At 49.7% G+C, this 12355-nt stretch overlaps 1 protein-coding gene across 1 annotated transcript in view; it reads right to left on the bottom strand.

Moving 5' to 3' along the window:
• Cad99c (cadherin 99C) overlaps nucleotides 1-11718 on the bottom strand; it is a 206807-nt gene extending 195089 nt beyond the window's left edge. The window contains exon 1 of the mRNA XM_077685562.1: nucleotides 11375-11718. Within this exon, the coding sequence (XP_077541688.1) occupies nucleotides 11375-11703 (329 nt within the window). The 5' untranslated portion in view covers nucleotides 11704-11718. The remainder of the gene's footprint in view (nucleotides 1-11374) is intronic.
• Nucleotides 11719-12355: the final 637 nt, after the last annotated feature.

Below are 12355 nucleotides of genomic sequence, written 5' to 3'. Positions count from 1 at the left end.
GGGGTATGTGTGGTCTGCGGAAAAGAAACAGAAACTATGCAGCACATAGTGTTAGAATGTGAGGGTATCCATCCAAAGCTACATGAAGGGAATATTGGGCTTTCAGAAGCCCTAGGATTTAAGGGTATCAGAGAGGAATTTAACTTCAAGGCTGTCGAGGGGACGAAAAGAAGATTAGAATGCTGGTGGACGAAAAGCAGAGGGGGGAATATTGCCTAGGACAGTTACCACCGGTAACAGGGAAAAAAAGTATTTCGGGCCTAATAAGCTTTAGTGCCTGCCCTAAGCAGCGCTAGTATTAAACCAAGAGTGTAAAACATGGTTATATTAGTCCTTTTTGGTAAGATGACATGTCATCACCCCGCTTCAAAGGGGAAACCAATAGGAATCATCATCATCATCATCAACTAGCATAGTGGGCCAACGACGAGGCCCTGCGTGCGATTTGGTTCGACTAAAATGAGGCGTGCGCTGCCACATTGCGCAATGCAGGCATCGTATTTTGCATTGCGCGATGTCGCAGCGCACATCCCATTTTTGGGTCAAAGCAATGTCTGTCATCGGCGTTCATCAATTTTGCTCCCTAGGCGGACGCAGAAGTTGGTCGGACATGGGCATGGGGCGGAGGAGGTTCGCAGGAATTTTATAGGGCGTATACCCATTCCTTAGGCAATAAAGCTTTAGGTAAAGGTCGATAAGCTGCGATTACGCTGGTAGATGCTATTTATTTGCTTCGTTTATTTCATGCCCCCCTCCCCCCCGCCTGCCTATCTGTCAACTAGGTGCCTAAAATGCGTGCGTGTCCTGCGCTGGGGCACTAGTGGACGGTTAGCTCAGCCGGTCAACCTGACCAACCAAACAAGACGGTCCTATTGCAAAATGGCGGCACTCATAGGGAAGACGAGGTGAAAAGGTGCAAAGTGGTAAAACTCGAACCGAATAGCCTTCAAAGCCTGCAAGAGACCTCACGCTGTCAAGAGCCTCTTCGTGGAGGCACGAAGCTCGTATAGCCCCGTAGTCAAAGACGGCGCCAGGAATCGCGCAAAGGGCAATGAGGGAAGCTGGCTGCGCGGGGTATGGTCAACGTCTCTGAGCACACTAGCGAGGACAGACGCACGAGATGTGCACCCAGCCACGTTGACCACCATGCCCACGCACACGCAACAGACCGAACGCTGAAGTCTGATATGTATTCCATTTGGACATCCTCTAGGTTCTCCCAAGCGGCACGGCCTCGTCTATCGGCTCTTCTGCTTCCCTGTCCGTCCCATCTCTCTGTATTTGAGGGGAGACTTCTAGATACTTTGGAAGCTGATTGCCATTTCTTCTAGAGCACACATTGTTTCCTTTCAGTGTGGTCATGTTGTCACGCGCTGCATGGTTCAGTAGGAAATTTCAGGCTTGATATTTTGTCACGTGCGCCTGAATCGACAGTCAAGGTTTGCTTGTGCCGTTACCGTAACCGTTTTCAGGGACGTTCGCTTTTCCACTGCGTGAACCCTAATTTCGTTCCCGACAATGCCGCTCGAAAGCCAGGCATGGCGCCCTTCGTACCCACACTGTCGGCGCTCCCACTGGCGCTGTTGTGTCTGCCGTTTCCGCGCGGTCGCTCGGCGGCCCCGTTGCTGCACTCGGGCAGCGGCGACGCACGGCCCCGCTCCAGCGAGCGGAAACTGACGCAAGGTCGCTCGCCTTGACTGGGCCGACGCGGAACCGGGGCAGGCTTTGGCCTGCTCAGCTCGGACGCCGCTCCAAGTCGTCTTCTCCTCGCGAACGCCGCCAACGACGGCGCCAGGCCATCGCGGATCGATAGCCTTCGGCCGTCCTCCACTTTTTGAATACTCGCCTAGATCCGTTCTATCATAGTGCATTAAACTATCGATTACGGCGACCAACGTACACGCGAATGGGGAGAATGACACTACATATGACCGAAAATAAATAGAATGTGCGTTGTGCATCTCACTGTTTAGTCGAAGCGTGCCGTTGTCTGAACATATTCTACGTTAACCACCGTAAGTGGTTATTATGAGGCACTGTGGCAAAGCGTACCACAAAAGATGTTGAGAAGGAGGAGTTAAATATCATGAGTTTCCCCATTCAAGTTGGAGTTTTACGCGGAAGCTTGTGCCTGTGACGCGTGCCGAGTGGACGGCTATACGGATTAATTCAGACCACTTGGGGATATTTAACGCGCGCCAAAATACTGCGGGTTTCGGTTTTTTGGCCTCTATTAGAAAAAAAAAATCCACTACGGCCGGGAATCGAAGCCGTTACCTCGCACTCTACTAGCAGCGCAACACCTCAGCCCCTGAACCACCAGGGCGGGTTGAAACATGATGCTGGGCAATGCTAGAGACGTTTACAAGTAAGACACTGCAGAAAACGGGTACGTATACGGAGAAAAGCGAAGCGTATGGGCATAGCGGAAATATTCCGTAAATAAAAATGTTGCTACAGCCGAAAGATATCAACGCATGTGGTTTCAATGACAGCGGTGAAGTTTCCGTTACGCCGGAAAAAGAAATATATTGAATGTTGCCGGCATTAGGCCTCGCTCTTGCGTTTTTCGCGCATGAAATAATCTTAAGCAAATTTTCAGAATTATAATGCATTCAGGGTAATAAAAATTGTACATCTTTCTTGAATGTATCTTTAGCAGTTTTTTTTTTTTTTTTTAGTGCAGGGATGTCGCGAATGGGTTAATCTTGCTCGATGCTGAGATAATGTCGCGAGAAAAGAAAAAGTTGGTGCAGCTTGCACTGGTGGTGCAAGGCTGGAGAAACAGCAGACCCGGTGGCCCCTGTCCCTTCTTCGAAGACCCGGCTGTTGCACCTAACATTTATTTCCGAACTTGCCGCTGAAAGTTCTCCTTGTCTGGCAGGCCCGGATCGTTTCGTCCGCAGGCTTTCACATCTCTCCCAAAGTATAGCGACTACCGCGTTAACACGTTCTAGAACCTGCGGCCAAGGCCAAAGCCAACGCCCTCGCTACGAACACAAAGGAAATGATGCGCGCCCGGAATGCGATGATGGCTCATTCGGATAGACGGCGGTTTTATAACGCGAGGGACCCAAGTTAGATTCCGACCGCGGGAAGCGTTTTTTTTTTTTAAAGACGATAGTCTTTCTTGGGCTACTTAAACCCAGAAATTTTGGTCTGTCTGTATGTCTGTCTGTCCGTCTGTCTGTCTGTGACTCGATTCAGCCACCCGACCAAAGAAAAACAATGCCTGCGCAATAGTCTTATATAGCCACCGCTAAATCTACCCGTCTTGGTCCGGTGTAATGTTCATACTTGTCGACATTGTTGAAGAAGAACAAGACATTACGCAAATATAAGACAACAAATTAATACGTAAGTGATATTTGCAGTATTCCTTTATAAAAAATCGTACAAGCTTGACTTCTGCGAAATGAAATACTTCATCAACTGCAGAAAAAAAATTCACTCCGCGGTCGCCTGCTGTCGCCCGCGCCACTATAGCTTCTGGCGCCATTTTAAGAAATCAACTGGCAATAGTTACGAGAGGTTCCACTAGATACGTTCCACGTTCTGCTTGCAACGCACGTGGAGTAGGGAAACGCGGTTCTATAAACGTTGAAGTAGGGCGCCTCGATTCACGTGCGTCTTCGCCGTACGGCAGCGTTGGCATCGCGACACCCGGTTTGGAGCAGTGGAACGCGGGAAATTTAAAATGATTTAAGCAAACCTTTGGCGTCTTTACCTTGGGTGGAGCCCGACGCAAGAGGAACAACATGAGAGGTGAGCGGGAAAGCGAAGGGAGGCATTTACTTGGCAAAAGTTGATACAGACTATCGTCTTTTGACGACATTTGCAACGAAAGGCTGCGCATGTTATTGGCTGCGCATGTTATTGGCTGCGCATGTTATTGTTCCCCACCGCTGCTAACCCTTGGTTGGGCCGTTGGGGTGGCCCAGTGGTTATATTGCGGTTTCACGGCGTAATGTTCTCGCGTGCGATTCCCGGCACCTCCCTAACCACATTTTTATTCGAGGTTTTATGGCGCGATGAACGTAAAGAGGCTCTGCCTAAACACAGCTCTTCTCTAAAAAATGTTTAACAGCGCTGCTGTTAAAAATTCCTTCGTGGCAAACACATACGATCCACGTCGCCTAGTACTCACACGCTCATGACGAATGCACTCTTAAAAACGTTCGTCCGCCTGCTTCATCAGAAAAGACAATCACCAACGAGTATCGAATTCGGACAATAGCCCAATGAGCGGGCCCAGCATATCTTTTTTGGACTCAAACAATGTCAAACAAGATCACATTTCATGAGTCGAATTGCGTAGGCTGTGCCTCGTCATTTATCATATTTGCCCATTTGGGTGCAGCGATTGAGGTGGAATTTATGCAATAAATCATACATACGGTGATTTTTTAAAATGGCTGTCATCTGAAGAAGGGCAATGCGGCCGATGAAATGTCATGCACGCGGGTTGTTTTGTATTTCGCCAGCTTCTGCGTCAAAGAATCGATCCCGCAATATCGAGCTCATCCGCCGCATTCAATATTCCACCAAGTCGAGTATAAATTGTTGTTTGACTATGGTAATGATCGAAATAGAATATCAGCGACAGAAGCCGAAAATTTGAAATCGAAATATAATGCTGCATGCGAGAGTTATTATGCCCGAAACTTGGAAGTCCTAATTAACATATACATGAGACTCCGCACTGGAGTGTAGAATAAATTTAATAGAAAAAAAAAACATGCTCACACATATACACACACGCTCAGCACCCAAGCACACATTTAAGCTAGAGGATTGAAAATCCCGTATGCCCCCCCCCCCCCCCCCCCCCCCCCCTTTTGACGGCGCAGAGCATCTTTCGTGCGCCCCGCAAAATTGTGAGCCGCAACAAACCAGCGTGCAGCTCTTGAGCAAAATTATATGCAAATTAGGCGCTCTGATACAAATGCGCGCTACGGACACATGGGGATCGCTCATTTTAGACGACGCAGACCTCCTTTTCCAGCCGCGTGTGTGCCGTGCATAACGCCGTCCTCACTCCCATACGATTCCCCCCCCCCCCCCCCCCCCGTTTTCAGGTTCTATATTTTTCCCACCATTCCAAAGAAACTGCCCCTTTTCTTACTAATGGAGTGCATTTTCTTTCTAGTTATTTTTTTTCTGTTTGAGTCTGTGTCTTTGATTGAGGGTTGGAAGAGGAGGTGTATTGTGAAACATGAAGCCCAGCAATCCACCGTAGCGCGCTGTAAGTTGGACTGCCAATCAATCATTTTTTTTCGCGAACTTTCAGGTATAATTTAAAAAAATATCTGGCAGTGTTTTACCGCACATGACTTTTCAGAGCTGATGGAATTGCTGCACGTAACCCTCACCCCTCATGGATATTTTTACGTCATTCCGTGGACTCGTTAACATCGTAAGGATAATGCCGGCACGGGAATGAATGAATGAATGAATGAATGAATGAATGAATGAATGAATGAATGAACAGGAGCCGCTGCGGAGGAAATAGAAACACAGCTCTAGACAGGGCAGGGAGTCATTGCCAAGAGAGCGACATAATGATAGCTGCCAGGCTTGCGGTCCTGCCAAGCCGGTGCGAGTCGACGTATATGCGCTTCGCGCACCCACGGTACCGTGTTGACTGTTGTGAAAATTAGCGCTTGTTGAAAGAACGTGGAGATTTTCTTTTTCGGGTCTTTTTTTTTTTTTTTTTTGTAGGGTTTAACTGTGCTCTCACGAGTATAGTCGCCTAGCAACGGAGACGTCTTCGCTACGCCGCGATGATAGCGAAGGGGACGTGCGCTATGTGTTCACACAATATTGAAAATTTTCGCTATGAACTCTGCTGTCATACTTCATATGCAACTAAAAGCACCAGCTTTGTAATGATTATTGAGTTTTGCGATTTTTCTTTATAAGAGATAGCCTATTTCGCCCAAACGTTTAGTAAAGCACCGCGATCTAGCTTATATTTTTCCGACCACAAGAAAAAAGCAAAAATAAATGCCAAAGAAGAAAAGAAGCTACTGAGTGGTCGGAATCCAAGCGTGCATGTCTCGTGCGGGATATACATTCTTGCTGCACCCACTGGGTCATACACGATAGGCACATCTTCCTAGTTCAGAAGTCTAGCGGAGAATTGAGCCCAGAAAGAAGACGAAAAATCTGGGTGCCATGGATGGCGCGCGGATACACTATCCGTATCGAGCCGAACGCGATAGATAGAGCGTGGTGCGGAAAAGCAGATGATTGACTCCGGGAAGCACCCGCCGCGGTGGCTCAGTGGCTAAGGCGTTGCGCTGCTGAGCACGAGGTCGCGGGTTCGATTCCCGGCCGCGGCGGCCGCTTTTCTGATGGAGGCGAAAAGCAAAAACGCCTGTGTGTACGAGATTTCGGCGCACGTAAAGATCCCCAGGTGGACAAAATAATCCGGAGCCCTCCACTACGGCGCGCCTGATCGCCAGCGTTGCGTCGGCGCGTTAAACCCTACAATCAATCACTGACTCCGGGAAGTGAACAAAGACAACCCCTCGCCAATGAAAACATTCGACGGTGAGAGTTGAGGCCAGGCCTCATCGGTGATAGTCGGATGCTGGCCGGCTAGGCCACAAATGGCGATATTCGTCTCCCTCCATGGTGTTTAAACGATACTGACGACAACTAGTATTTACAAATCACGATTGTGAGGATGCATGCAACCCCTCAGTGCACCGGCCACACGAGGCACTCAGTCACACACGCATAGCGCTTGTGTGGCATTAAGCATTTAAATTCCGCGCCAAGTACCACTCTGCGTTGCTACGCGGCAGTTCCCCCACCCCCCATCTCTTTTCCCCCTAGCAGGCGACAGCCGGCCCCTGGCAGGCATTCAGCCGCATGGAGCATCGCGCATGCGTGAAACAATCCATTTAAATATGGCGCCCTATCGATGTCTTGTGCAACACCTCTTCCGTCCCCCGTCACTTCTTTCTTCCAGTGCGCCGGCCTTGCGAGGTATTCACTCGCATAAGCATTGCGCATGCACGAAATCATGCATTTAAACTCCGCTCCTACCCTCCTCTACGCGGCGGTTCGTACCTCCTCCATCACCTATTTTCCACTTCAGTGTACCAGTCACGCGCGGCATTCAGCCGCCTACGCGGAATTACGCACCTATATTGCGCGACACACGTCACTGCACACACGCATGTCACAAAAACGGCTGGGAAACCCTAATAAATGCTATTATGCCTTTGAAACAGGTAGTAAGTCGCATCATCACCACTGGATGCTGCTTGGTAACGCACACTATGACAATTCAAGGCCCTTTCAATTTAAGATACTTCCAGAGGATGTCCAAAAGTTATGCGGGGTCGACTGCAGTCATTTTTTGCGTTCTACCACAAAGCCGAAAGTGCACTGAAGGATGTTTCTACGATACATCCATGTTCTCTAACGGGCAATGCTTCACCGCGGAGCTTGAAAAAACACGTTTTTGCGCACTGAGAACAGCAGCGTCATTTGGCAGGCTCGCGCGTGAGCATCGCGTGCAGTGCAGACGGTCGGGCGAAACCGAAACGAAAGAATCCGAGGAGAAGCGATGCGCTGATGTTGTGCCAGAGCCCGCGGAACAGCACGACTACGCTTGCCAAATGATCCAGGGGGCAGAGGCCTGCAGAGTGGGCAAGGACGTGCCACAAAAGCTGTTCTTTTTCCACACTATGAGGCGATGAACGCACACAAAAAGTAAAAATGACAATTTTTTTGTTTTGCGTGATGTGGCCGAAGCAAGTGCACACTAAAAAAAATGAAGAAAGAATCGTCATCGCGGGATGGAATGGTTCCGGCTTCGAGCGTGGTCGACCAGAGTTTGAACATGCACAGCTAAATTGTTTTTTTTTATTTGTAATCTTTAGTTGCAAGACCGGGTCGGCCTTCATCTATAGGATATACGGCGATCGCAGCTGTTCACACCACGCATGCGCGCAGGGAACACGTGTGAGTAACATCCCGGCTGCGATGGAAGGGAAGGAAGCGCGAGGGTGGGCGATCAGCGGGTTCTTCCCGATATTTAGCGTTTCGTTTCCGATAATAGAGGGCAGTGTTTTTTGAACAGATGAAGCCTGCTTCCAACCATGCACTTCTGAGTGACGCGCCGCTGTGGCTCAGTGCTAAGGCGCTGTTCTGCTTAGCACGACGACGCGGATCGATCCCGGCCGTGGTCACGACCGTATTTCTAGTCGGGTCGGAAAAACGAAAATTCTCATTTGCCGATATTTCGGTGCACGTTCAGTATTCCTAGGTAGTCGACTTCATCCGTAGTCCTCCACTACGGTGCGTCTAATTGCGCCGCCGCAGTTACGGCGCGTAACCCTCCTCCCCCCCACCCGTCCCCCATTTTTTTCCCCACTTTACGACCAAAAGGCCGGGTGACGAAACCCAGCCGCAGTAACGGTTGCATTAACGACGAAACCAGATTATTAATAAAACTATAAAAATAAACGCAAAACTGTCCCCCGAGCCGCCTTCCCTGTCTGTCACCACACCCCTGCCTCCGCCGCACATTCATTTGACCATGAAGTTTTGCTGTAGTGCGCACGTAACATCATTTCTTTCCTTGTCTCTGCTGGTTTTACCCAGCTCTAACGCGCGGGAGAAGTCGACGACCACGTCCACTCATTTCCTTCAAAGCAGGCAACGCTAATAACGGCGAGCTTTCACCTTGCGCTCATCACACAACTCACGCGTGTTGTGTGCTATAAATTCTGCGCAATGAGCTCGACTGGGCGACTATGGCGCGCCGTCCGCGCCCACCAGCGTACGTATGCCGTCCGCCAACGTGGCGCTTGTAGCGATGTAAGACAAGTGCGAGCGTCGTCATTTTCCCTTCGCCTTGTTTTTACTTTCTCGTTCCTAGGAGAGCAGAGTCGGTCGTGGTCGGGGTATGTATAAACGGTGGGACCATTCCATAACGTACCAGAAAAATAAGGCGAATAGATATTCAACGAAGCCCTCCGTGTCTCATTGATGGCGTATGTCGCATCGAAAACACACTGCAGGAAAGCCAACTTTCTCTGACGACGACGACGATGATGATGATGGTGATGTGTGAAATGAAAGGGGGAAAAACGCTTCTTATAGTCGGAACCGAACCTGGGTCCCTCGCGTTGTGAAGACGACGTCTATCCGAATGCGCCATTCTACCTCGGTCGAAGCAGTTTGGATTTGCTGAGGGGTGCACGGATGTACAAAATTAGACAGAAAAATCATGCACTTCTCCGTCTAACGACGACGATGGTTGAACGCGAAGCTTTCTTCGTGCGAATTCTTATGGCAAAAGGTCAAAGTTAAAGCGGCTACGATCAAAAGACCAAACTTCGTGTGATGTCAAAGTCAAAGCTGAACGAGTCAAACTACAAACCGTCTGCGAGTCAAAGTCTAAATTCAGGTGACAACTAAGAAATTCCTCACTAGAAAGCTCCGCATTCAACCAGCGCCGTCGTGAGACGGAGACGTGCATGACTTTTTAATTGCCTTTCCCTTCTTTTTGCAGCGCTTGGTCACCCAGCGCCACCAGAGGATAGAAATAAGCAGGACACGTGTTAATTCGCCAAAAAAAAAGGTACGGTAAATAGAATGCGCAGTCGGTTATTCCTGCCTCGTGGTTTGCTTTGCTTATTAGTAGGCTGTCGCAATACACCCTAAATAGTTTTTTTGTCTAACGGGTGCTTATGCCTTATAATTGGCAACTGCACAATTCAGGTGCACCGCTAAATACGCAAACTCAAGCCGATTATAAAAAAATATAAATTCAAATTTTTGTGTGGAAATATCAAAGACAAAAATGGGCATGCAAAACAACACACACACACAAAAATAAAACGCCCGGACCCTTTCTGGGCAACATCCATTATTATACGCCTGTCTGTGTACCTGGAGCGCGGGTCCTCGATAAATAGTAGTTTCGCTTGGAACAGTGCAATCTGTTTGCTCTAGCTGCGGAGCACAAGCAGAGCTTTACTGGCCGCCGCGCGCATCCCGCACCCTTTTTTTTTTATTTTCGACAGAGAGTCTACGATAAGTGGGGGGAGTGGCAAGCGCTCCTTCAAGCACTCGCAGGTGGGTGAGCCGCCAAAGGGATGCCTTCCTCTCCCCCCCCTCCCCCCCCCCCCCCCGCAAAAAAAATTGTAGTGTCAAGCTTTCTTGGAATCACCCTTTTATCATCACCCTCAAAACGTGTTGCTCATATGAGCAAATACGAGCAGAATAAACTGCACGTAGTTACGAAAGGGAATGACACATTTTCTCTGTCTTAACATCGACCGGCACTGCCAACATGGTGGAAAACTCCGAGATGAGACGTAACCGTATAAATGTTTCTGTTTGCGTTTTGTGTGTGTGTGTTTCGAGGGTGTGAAAATAAACATATCAAGAGGAAGTGAGCTCTCACATTGAGATGCGAAGGCTGCATTCCACTGCAATATGCACAATGATTCTTCTAACTGCACTGTTACAGGGGTGCTCGAAGAAAGCGGCCCTACGTTACCACTCCCCTTTCCATCGAAATTCCAAATTTTGTGGCCAGCCAGCTCGCGCGTTGTTTGTATATCTCTCCGAATACGCTCCGAAGCTGCACCTGTGCTGTCAAGCGTGCAGCGTAAATGTCGTGTTCGCAGTCAGGAGCATCATGTTCATCTTTCTTCGAAGCTGAAGGTTTTCCAAAACTTTCTCAACGTAGTGCTTGCTAAATATTGATCGCAAAGCTTCTCACAAGGCTCAGAAAAGTGCTCGAAAAGGAACATTCGGGTTTCTTTTTTTTTTTTTTAACATGTTCACATTAACACTGGTCAACGTGCACGGCAGCTAACAATGATATGAGTGATCACGTCTACCAGTGAAAAATATGCCGGTCAGGTCGTTCCGGGACACTTTCACGATTCACAGTCGCTATTTCTGTCCGTACCTTGAAATTGAAGGAAGGCGAAGGCATCACACATCGTCATCCACGCCATCGTAATATTACGATGCATTCCTCTTTCCTGTTGCTCCCACACAGCTTCCTCGTGCACGTCGTTAGCTATCAGTTTATCGTCGTTCTCCTCAGTGCAGGCAAAGGGGTAACCACAACGAGGGAATTTCATTGTCTCGCACAATCGTCACAACTCAGAACAAATATCAATCTCAGCTAGTGCCAGTCGTGCGTTTAGACTTTGGAAGGCGAAGTCTGAGCGCACGGTGTTGATCCGGGAAGTGGGGCAGTGGGGAGACACGGTGTTCGAAAACAAGTACACGCGGCCCGTCACTCGCTGCCACAATCGCTGGCTACTCTAGGGAGACCGAAAGCAACGAGGCAAGGAAGGTAAAACGGACGGAAATATAAAGTCTCACTCACCGAATGAAGCGACGTACGTCCACAAAACGGTATCTGGTGTATTCTGGAAGAGGACGCGTATCCTTTTCAGTCAGTTCCTCGGAGCACGGCCACTGGGAACGCGTCGTCACAATCCCGTCCGTGAGCCGGCGGCGCGCTTTCCGCAGGGGCCGCGCGCACAGGCTGGAGGTCCGGAGGCGAGCAACAGCTGAGAGCAGCGGCGATTCGAACGGCGAGGAGTACGCGTGAGGAGCGGCCAGGTACGGCGGCGGCTCTAGCAAAGGCCGGACCGAATGGCGTGTACCGTAGACTCTTCCGACCCTTTTTTCGCCTCCTCGCCGCTCGGGCATCCTTTACTTTGTTCGTCCACCCTCGCGCTCGGTTCATGATTTTCGCTGGTCTTCCAATCGGGATAAAGCGCCGCCAGAACCGGTTAGACGACCGCTGCTGCGGCCGGCACCGCGGTGGTGCCGAGAAGCCCCCCCGCACGCCGCGCACACACGCTCCCCTCTCGCCTGCAGCACGGGACGCAGAGGAAGGGCCCGGACCCTCGGGCGGAAGCCCCTTGTTGAGCCCCTTTTTCGGCCATGACTGTAGACGCACGAGGGCAAACTACTCCAAGGAGGAAGGCACCGAATAGTAACTTTGAGGGGAAAAAAACACCCCTTCAAAAAATAACGCCGCCAGGCACTTCAGTATGCAAAGTGTTTTCTGGCGCTCCGAAAGTACTCCGAATGAGAAAACAAAAGAATTACTGTAGATAAAGCTGGGTCTCGCGCAGTGGCTTGTCCAGGCCGTTTTGCCGTTATGCTGAAGGCTTGCAATTTCGGTTCCCAGCCGCGGTGGCCGCATTTCCGGTGGAAGCAAAACATTAGAGCGTCCGTACGCAGAGTTTTCAGTGCACTCTGGAGGACTCCACGTATGGACTCAGACTCAGTTATAGTGAAGACATGTACAATGGTGCTTCTCATAACCCCTGGGATCAGGCATATTTGGGTGCGT

Source organism: Haemaphysalis longicornis, unplaced genomic scaffold (genome assembly GCF_048455015.1).
Source record: "Haemaphysalis longicornis isolate Haplotype H1 unplaced genomic scaffold, Haemaphysalis longicornis Haplotype H1 scaffold_1, whole genome shotgun sequence".
In the NCBI taxonomy this organism is placed as follows: domain Eukaryota; kingdom Metazoa; phylum Arthropoda; class Arachnida; order Ixodida; family Ixodidae; genus Haemaphysalis; species Haemaphysalis longicornis.
Note: the sequence above shows the minus strand (reverse complement) of the source record. Positions and strands in the feature narration are given on the sequence as shown.